Source organism: Dendropsophus ebraccatus, chromosome 1, assembly GCF_027789765.1.
Source record: "Dendropsophus ebraccatus isolate aDenEbr1 chromosome 1, aDenEbr1.pat, whole genome shotgun sequence".
NCBI classification, from domain to species: domain Eukaryota; kingdom Metazoa; phylum Chordata; class Amphibia; order Anura; family Hylidae; genus Dendropsophus; species Dendropsophus ebraccatus.
The window spans coordinates 182,615,581-182,625,607 of NC_091454.1; the positions used below are offsets into that span (position 1 = coordinate 182,615,581).

At 49.2% G+C, this 10,027-nt stretch overlaps 1 protein-coding gene across 2 annotated transcripts in view; it reads right to left on the reverse strand.

The window, feature by feature from the left end:
- DPP8 (dipeptidyl peptidase 8) overlaps positions 1–10,021 on the reverse strand; it is a 28,038-nt gene extending 18,017 nt beyond the window's left edge. Inside the window, exons 1-2 of one of the 2 annotated variants that reach the window (XM_069985704.1) lie at positions 9,857–10,021; positions 6,955–7,206 (exon numbers count right to left, since the gene is read on the reverse strand). In XM_069985704.1, the coding sequence (XP_069841805.1) occupies positions 6,955–7,206; positions 9,857–9,863 (259 nt within the window). In that variant the 5' untranslated portion in view covers positions 9,864–10,021. Of the gene's footprint in view, positions 1–6,948; positions 7,207–9,856 lie in introns of both variants that reach the window. The other variant, XM_069985695.1, reaches the window with a different exon arrangement.
- Positions 10,022–10,027: the final 6 nt, after the last annotated feature.

Here is a 10,027-nt window from a genome sequence, read left to right on the forward strand (position 1 = left end):
GATCTGGGAGAAGCCATGGCCTATGACATGAGTGACCCCATCTGAGAAACACATAGATGGTAATATGAAGAATAAAGCTTTCCAAGCGTAAAGCAGTCCAGGGAAAGGAAGGAGCGGGAGAAAGGAAAACCGCGATAAGAATCTTGTGTAAGTTGACCTGGAAGGAGTACAGTAGTACCTGGTTCCCCGCAGTGCCCGACAGAAAAGAGGAGCAGAGGAAAGCCGGTAAGCTGGGAAAAAGTCAACTCCATGGGCTGTTAAAGCCTTAGAAAGGAGGTCGATCATATAAAACACTCCGCTCCAAGGAAGGCCTAGAGGTACTCGAGAGCAAGGAGTCCCAGAAGAAAACTGTTGAGGGAGGTCGAGGTAAGGCTGATGGGCACGGGAGTTGTCACAGGACAATGGGCACAGCAGTTAATAGATAGACTCGAGCCCATATGTAGACTAGATCTCTAAGACTCGAGCCCATATGTAGACTAGATCTAGAAATCAACGCCTCAAAATGTGAGCAGAGACGTTGCTTGGTAAGAGCAGAACAGTAAGAAAAAACATTATGCAGAGACTAATGGCCACATGGAAGAGATCAAAGGATCAACCAGCTCAACCGGAGCCTCAGGCAATGAAAGGCGAGAGCCAGATGCATTCTGGTGGGCAGAGCCACAGAGAAACAAGAAGGCGTTAACAGCGAATGAGACAAGATGATAGAGAATTGGCAACTTGCCGAATAGATGTAAGCCTGGACACAATGTGATGAGTGTGGAGACGATAGAGCCTTAGGTAGGGCCAGACATGGGCCCCTGAACACCCCTGATTGCAAAGAGAGGACACCTTTAAAGGGATTAAGTTCTCGAGGACTCCACAATGGAGACAAGATAAGAGAGGGGGACAGTGAGTCCCGACTGGAGAGCATGGCAGGTCAACAAGAAGACCAAGGACAAGGAAGTCCAGCAGGAGTGCTCATAGAGGCCAGTGAGGGCCGGAACCCAAACCCACCTGTTGGAAGAAGCTATATCGGATAACAGTCCTCAGAAAAGTATCTGGAGGATACTTATACTAAATATTCCAACTTTGTGGAGAAGGGAAAAGGCTGTTTGAAGATTTCCTTGCTGAGTGGTAAAAAACCAACCCTAGGATAGGGGGGTCTTGAACAACAGTGCATTACTCCAGAGAGGAGTAATGGTGTATGTGGGAGAACTGCGAAACACCGAAATGAGAACAATGCCCCATAGTCCATATGGCCAAGCAAGGACACCTGGAGGAGCTAGACCACGAAGAGACCATACACCTGTGCTGAGGGCGTTAGAGAAACAGTACAGGCAGTAAACAGGAATGTTCACCCTGTGAGACTGCAGCTGCCTAAGAGAGAGAAGACTAAATACTTGCTATGTTGGCCATAGGCAGATGCAGAAGGAGAAGTCCTACAGTAGTACTGTGATGGTCACGTAGGCAGTTGATGTCCTACCTACACCAGGGGTAGAGGAAACCCTTTACTGTTTTACCTGGGGATCAGAGAGGCCTCACTATACACAGATCAGTGAGAAGAGGCAAAGTGGCTGGTGCTGACCAAAGCCAGCTACCGGAAGTAGAGCACCATGAGAAACTAAGACCAAACGCTGCTGAGGACCATCTGCAGTATAGCAGAAGAGGCGGTCTAAGCAATACAAGCCATACTACTGGTGAACAGCCAGCAATACAAATGCAAGTACGTGGCCGTTATGCCCAGATGAAGGACAGAAGAACCGCCCTGACAGTACCAGGAGAAATAGTGACCGGATCTGTATGCTGCCGGCCACCTAGAGGACCAGAGTAAGACAGTACAACAGTCCGGGGCAGATAAAGCAGGGGGTTCTGTACCTTGTGAAGTGGAACACGTAGCAGGATATTTGGGCTTTAGAAAGGATACAGCCCAACAGGAAGACACCAAGGTTACGCTGCCTGAGAGCAGGTAATGAGACTTGTCAAGGGAAACATATAGAAGACAACATGGTGTAGTAACAAGTTACCCTATGATGATCCCCTGAAGTGACAGGCACAGATCATGGAAGTCCTATGAGGAGGAAAAGGTAATATACAGGGTAACACGAGCGTACTAGCTGCAAGCAGTAAGTAACAGAGGACCAGCATACAAGAGATACAAATACCTGGACTGGAAGCAGGTAATGTGCCTGGTCAGACATGTAAACAAGACATGTAACATAGGTCTACAGAGTGTGCTATGGGAGCAGGGAAAAAGATAGGGCTGTGTCCCAACGTAAATGCGAACTGGACACGAGAAAAGCCCAGCATCACCAGGATAGTGAGTGGACCTGAAGAAGGTGTTATATCGTATAACCGAATACCACAATCTGTGCACACTGAACTACAGGTAATGTAGTTGTATCCATATCATGCAGCAGAGGGTAAAGCTCTGAATAACCTTTTACCACCATCTGGGAGGGGGTAGCGTGTCCGGTTCTATGTATGTGACATCATGCAGTAAGGGAATCTATTTCATGAAGATGAGAGGCAGGTCTGAGGCACCGCCCGCTAATGGGTGATGTGAATGACAGGATATTTGTTGTACCTATGATGTCCTGTAGCAGAGGAGAAAGCTCTGAGTAACACAGGAACAACGACTGACAATGGGTGATGTGTCTGGTCCCATAACCTGCATGACAAACCATGTAGCAGAGGGTTCTGTAGTGAGAGCACAGGAACACCACATAGTAAGAGGTAATGTGTCTGGTTCCATGTCCTGCTTGCGACACCATGTCACATGTTCCGAGAACACAGTAGTCCCCCTAGGAACGGTAATGTGTCTGGTTTCGTGTCGTGCTTGTGACACCATGTAGCAGAGGGTTCTGCTCAGAGCACAATTACACTGCCTGGAAAACAGGCAACGTGTCTGGTTCCATGTACTTACCGAGACACCATGTAGCAGAGGGTTCTGCTCAGAGCACAGATACGCCACCTGATAGCGGGTAATGTGTCTGGTTCCATCCTACTTGTGACACCATGTAGCAGAGGGTTCTGCTCAGAGCACAGATACGCCACCTGATAGCGGGTAATGTGTCTGGTTCCATCCTACTTGTGACACCATGTAGCAGAGGGTTCTGCTCAGAGCACAGATACGCCACCTGATAGCGGGTAATGTGTCTGGTTCTGTTTCCTGCGTGACACCATGTAGCAGAGGGTTCTGCTCAGAGCACAGATACGCCACCTGATAGCGGGTAATGTGTCTGGTTCTGTTTCCTGCGTGACACCATGTAGCAGAGGGTTCTGCTCAGAGCACAGATACGCCACCTGATAGCGGGTAATGTGTCTGGTTCCGTCCTACTTGTGACACCATGTAGCAGAGGGTTCTGCTCAGAGCACAGATACGCCACCTGATAGCGGGTAATGTGTCTGGTTCCATCCTACTTGTGACACCATGTAGCAGAGGGTTCTGCTCAGAGCACAGATACGCCACCTGATAGCGGGTAATGTGTCTGGTTCCGTCCTACTTGTGACACCATGTAGCAGAAGGATCTCTCTGAGGGCACAGAAACACTGAATCTGATGGGGAATGTGTCTGTGTGCATGTGGTTGTATATATGTATTAATGTAATTGTATATATATATAAAATCTGACACAGGAGGGGTCAACCAGCACCAAAAATGCTGGATCTGCTGCCTAAGGTTGCTGGAACAGTGCAAGGAACCTAGGACATAATAAAACCTGATGCAAGCCATTTTCCTGTATGTAATGGTGTAATAATCACTTCCACCAGTAGGTGGCAGGAGAGATGCATCAATTGTCCCAGGCTGCTGGAATAGAGAGCAGTGTGTGTAGTAGCTCCATCAGGAGACCACACACACATACACACATGTGGCAGGGGGAGGGGGGAAGCAGCATCCCTCAGTGCAGGCTCCAGAGAGAGCCATAAGGGGGGGATGCCACGGTCCGCGCTGCACCCGAAAAGGGGCGGGGCCTACCGGGAGGGGGCGGGGCATCCTACAGTGAAGGCTCCACATAGAGCCACAAGTAAGGCTAAGGTGTGATGTTGCGGTCCGCCTGGTTCCCGAAAAGGGGCGGGGCCTACCGGGAGGGGGGCGGAGCATTTCAGTGCAGGCTCCACAGCTTGTAAAAAGGGCGCAATTCTCCGGCGCGGCACCCGGAAGGGGCGGGGCCTACCGAAGGAGGCGGGGCCTCCCCAGCGCAGGCTCCAGTGAGAGCCAAACATAATAAAAAAGGAATGAAGCAGGCCGCTCGGCGCCCAAAAGGGGGCGGGGCATACCGGGAGGGGGCGGAGTCAGCCCAGTGAGTACTCTGGAGAGCCACCATAGAGGAAAGAAGGGGCAGGATGCCGCGGCACCCGGTAAGGGGCGGGACTTAGGGAAAAGGGGGCAGAGCATCCTTTAGTATGGTCTCTAGAGCCACATGAAGGGAAAAGTGCGGGAAGCTGCGGCCTGTGCAGCACTCAGTCAGGGGAGGGACATCCCTCACAGTGCAACCCATGGCACACAGAGAGAGACACTAATAAAAATAAAATGGTGGAGAGGGCTGGCCTGCTACTGAGGGGAGACCCCGGGTGAGAATAAAATGGCGGCCTGGGAGGGAGGGCAGGGGGAATATACTCACCAGGTAGGAGCACATACTCACCCAGTCGTCTTCAGCCGGTGGGTGCCTCACCTTAACGCGCCAAGCTTTGGGGGGCGAGGCGGGAAGGGGCTGTGCGGATACAGAGTCCGCAGAAAGGCGACCAGATAGTCAGACTGATCTGGGGCCCTGGTGTCACGTTGCCGGCCGGTGGCGACCGAGGGGTGACAGCCCATTTACATTTATGGTCTGTTCCCTGGTTGCATAGTGGGGGGATCAGGGTGAGTTTTAGATAACCCACCGTGCCCAAGAATCCATAGGACCTAGAAGGAAAAAGAAAAACCAACTAACTAAACATAAAGGAAGAAACTGGTCTGGAGAACCCAGACCTGTGTCTGCCTCCTACTGACACTAAGCTAAACTGGTTTACCTCAGTGCCTGTGGGCGGGTATATCCTGCTCAGGAGGAGTCACTTCCTTTGTTTCTCTTAGTGTCAGCGCCTCCTAGTGGCAGCAGCCTATACCCATGGTATCTGTGTCCCCCAATAAAGACGCACGAGAAAAATTATTCTTCCAGTATAGTTTCTCTTTCTTTTGAATTTACTCCTGGCTTTGGTTAAAAAAAAATGCATTAACAATTGCAAGTGTGATTCCAACCTTAGGATAATTTAGGATGGCACATCTGTTGCAACTTCAACCGGTTCCATACACGTGGGTGCAGCTGTTTCTGCATAATGTGCATAGATTTCTCCCAACAGCTCCTAGTATACACCATTTTAGGGAGGTTTTTGGTAGATTTCCCCTTTAAAGGGAACCATTCACCCCGTGGCCCCCGTCAGAAACTGACATACAGTGACATAAAGGTCAATATACTTACCACATCGCTCCCGGTCCCGTCCCGAAGCCCGTTGTTGACACGGAGAAATCGACGATTCTTGTTCTCGCGCCCATTATGGTAATGAGCGCCGCCGGGTCCGAAGTCCAGCCTTCTCCCCGCCTCCGACACTTGATTGACGCCAGGTCCTCTTCCTCCTCGTCTTCTTTCTTCTCGCCGGATCCCGCGCAGGCGCCGTGACAGTCGTTTTCGGCGCATGCGCAGTTCACAATTGAAGCCGCTCCGCAGCTTCACTGTTTACTGCGCGTGCACCGATTGGCTCGAACACGTTTCCTGTTTACCGCGCAGGCGCAGAAGAGGTGACGAGACCATCGCAGCGGCGCCTGCGCGGGAGTTCGGCAGAAGACTGAAAACGTCAATCAAGTTCCAGGAGGCGTGGATGGGCGGCGACGAGAAGAGGACCTCATGAATAAGTTGGACTCGTCCGTCGTTTCCTATGGACGTTGGACTCATCTCAGCTCATTACCATAATGGGCGGGAGAAGAAGAATCGGCGATTTCTCCGTGTCAACAACGGGATCCGGGACGGGACCGGGAGCGATGTGGTAAGTATATTGACCTTTATGTCACTGTATGTCAGTTTCTGCCGGGGGCCACGGGGTGAATGGTTCCCTTTAACCAGGAAAAACAGAAGCTATGTAAAAAAATAAATTGCTGGCGCCAGCACTGATCGTGTGGAATAATCTTTATATTAGATCAGGGAAGGGCAACCTGCAGCCCACCAGCTGTTGCTGAACTAACAAATCTTCAGCAGTCAAGGCATGTACTATAGTTTTGCAGCAGTTGGTGGGTCGAAGGTTTCTCATTCCTGCTATAGATAAGAATGAATGAGAACTGAAATAGATAAGGAACACTAAAGGATCTCCACAGAGGGAGGACTCCAAATATCTTTCCATATGTCAGCCCCATGGCCCCTTCTGAGTGTGCCATGGAGAGACCCCCTATGCCAGCCCCAGACAGTATCACTTAGCTCAGAGTAAAGGCAGTCTTTGATTCAGTCATCATTATATTAGGTCGGTGAGGTGCTCTACCTCCTAATCCAAGGAAATGTTATCCCGCACTGGGGCTTAAAAATATAGGCTACAAAATGTACAAAGGATCATTGACCTCCTGGTTTACATCTGTCGGGGCATGCTGAGATTTGTAGTATTGCAACAGCTGGAAAGCCCACGTTCCAAGCATGCTACGTGGCTGTGAGGAATTCTGGAAAACAGCTGGAGACCTCTGGTATAGGGCAGAGAACTGGAACCTTGGCTCTCCAGCTCTTGCAAAACTAAGCTTTGGCCGTCCAGGCATGATACGAGTTGTAGATTTGTGACAGCTGGAGAGCCAAGGTTTGCTAGCCCTAGTGTATGGGATCTACTACATTACGTAGCAGGTTAAGAACATTAACACGCACATTCCACCATTGCCTTTATTTTCCCAGGATGACTGTATGATCTCTATTACCTGTACACACATCAGTCTTTAGTGATAGAGAAATATGGTAATACTTACACATACCCAGATAGTACATGCGATCAGAGTGAGGGCTATCTGGGTCATTTCTCTTCACAAAGGTGAAGCTGTGCGGGGCTTTGGCCATCATGTAACCATGGTATTTCCTGGTGTCTGCAAGCAGCTTCCTCATCTGACTCCATGAATGACGTTCAACATAGAAGGGTTCGGGTTTTGGGTCTCCGCCACTTTGCTCTGCAGACTCAAATACCTCTAATCCAACTGGCTCAGTCTCCATAGCAGCCGCCATGTTGCATCCTGTCAATACAGACCAACATTTATTACCAAGGAGCGTCATATAACGCACTGTCCATGGCTGATATACTCATCCAGGAATAGCACCATACTGTGTCAGCCATGTGCATGGTGTATAGTGCTGTAGTAGTAGTCGTATCACACAGTATTGGTTTAATAAATCCAATGCACCAGAAAAGGATCTAAGAAATATCCTGTGTATGAAAGACATATTTTACAGATGAAGAAAACTATTAGGAATGTGGCTAAACAACTTGGAATAGCTGTGTCGAATTTATCATCTATATAATGGCTCAAAACACATCCAAGCGGTGGCCGGGGTATGTCTGGTATGTAGAGAGGTGTGTCAGGAGGATCAGGTGGTCTGCACCAGGTCCATATATTGGGAGGATTTCGTTTATTGATAAATGTTCCAACCACAAGTTAGTGTAACCATAAAAAGTGATTCAGGTCCAGTATGTTGTGAGATACGGATTCCAAGGATCAGACTTGTCATGCAGCTCCTCCCACAGATGATCAGTCGGAGGAAGATCTGGAGTATTTGGGGCCCAAGTTACCAACTTGATCTCTTAGGGTACGTTCACACTACGGAACCCAAGTGGGGAATTTCCAACTGATTCCATAGCTAGTACCCGTTCACGGCCGCGCGCCTCTGTGCCATAGACACCATTCTATGCATGGGCGGATAGCGGAATCGGGCTGCCCATAGAATGGTGTCTATGGAGCCGGTGGAAAGGCATGCGAGCTACGAAATCCGTCAGAAATTCTCTGCTTGGGTTCCGTAGTGTAAACCTATCCTTTGTCATGTTCCTCACTCCTAAACTATTTTAGTACTGTGGCCAGGGCGGCATTACCCTGCTGATAGAGTCTTCTGCGATCAGAAATACAGGGGATGAGGGGCTTGTCTGTATAATGTTTAGGTAGGTGATATATAATAATATACACATAATGCCAGGACACAAGGTTTTCCCTGTAGATGATTGTCCAGATCATCAAACTGCCGGTTATCATATCCCTAAAGCTTTGGCTGCCCAGGCATGATGGGAATTGTAGTTTTGCAACAGCTGGAGGGCGGCATGTTTAACACCCCTTCCATAGTGTATCTTGGTGTTATTTCCCACTCAAATGAAGTAATAGAAATTGTGATTCATCAGACCAGCATCTATCTCCGGCCCATGCTCCGATTCTGATGGTCACACACCCTTTGTATGTTTCAGGTGGGTGACAGGGGTCAGCAAGGGCACCATGCCCATTCTGTAGCTACACAGCCCCATACTTCCCGTGTGATCTGACAACGTTCTATTATAGTCAGAAGTAACATTCTCAGATATCTGCGCTATAGTCCCTCCTCTGTGGGATCAGATCAATGTCCCCAAGTGTCCTTGCCCGGATCACCTTTGGTGGGTACTAAACACTGTATACCAGGTCCACCCCACAGGATATTCTGGAGATGATGGCATGCTGTAGCCATCACAGTCCGGCCCAGTAAAGGTCCTATTCCACCAACAGATCTGACGACAGATTATCTGACAAAGATTTGAAGCCAAACCCAGGAGTGGATATGGAAAGAGGAGAAATCTCAGGCTTTCCTTTATGACCTGTTCTCTGATTATAGTCCGTTCCTGGGTTTGGCTTCAAATCTTTGGCAGATAATCTGTCGTCAGATCTGTTGGTGGAATAGGGCCTTAACGCTTGCTCATTTTCCAGCTTCCTCATCACCTTCGAGAGCTGTCTAATCACTTGCCGTCTAAGGGCCCTATTCCACCGGACGATTATCGTTCGCATAATCATTAACGATTGACGATCTCAAACGACCGCTATTACGAAAAACCTGAAAACGTTCACTCATTTCCATGGAACGATAATCGTTACTTATGATCGTAATTGCGATTGTCTTATTCAATGCGAACGATTTGCCAACGAGCAACGATAAAAATAGGTCCAGGTCTTATAAAACGATCAACGATTTCTTGTTCGGTCGTTAATCTTTAACTGCATTTCAACCGAACGATTATCGTTTAGATTCGAACGATTTAATGATAATCTGAACGATAATCGTTCGGTGGAATAGGGCCCTAACATATCCCATCCCGAGAGGCGCCATGGTCACCAGATAATGTATTCTTTAATGTTATGGCTGATGGGTGAAGAAGTTTTGTTCAGGAGTGCTGGGATAGATAGGTGTTATAACCTTACACACACACATATATATATATACATATATATATATATACATACATACATACACATACACACACACAAGCTGTTGCTATGGTAATCATTGCTATAGATTACAGCAGTGTTTGCCTCCAGCTGTTGCAAAACTATAATTCCCATCATGCCCTAGCATCCTCCACACACCGAGGCATGATGGGAGTTGTAGTTCGGCAATAGGTTGGGAGACAATGCCTCGCAGTGCTGCTGCTGCCATCACTAGCCTGTTATCTGATATTACGGTATGGAGGTCCCCCGGAGCACACCGTATGCTTCCCGTGTATTTACTACCCATGAGAACAATAGACTGGACACAGTAGTATAGAGGGGCCGGGCAGGGTTCCAGCCTGGAGCGGTATACACGGGCACTAGGACCCCTCGCCGCCCAGCACTCCAGCCTGCGCCATGCTGGCCCCGTCCCGTCCCCCGGACAGCTCACCTAGCATGTGGAAGCAGGAGGGTGTGTGCGGCCGAGCCCGGCTCCCGTTCTCTCTGTGTCCCCGGTTATGACTTGGCTGCTCTCACTCCCAGCCCCAGTGCAACTGCCGCTCACACATCCGCTTCCTGGAGAACGGAGGGGACAAGCGTCCGCGAGTTCCCCCTGCTGGAT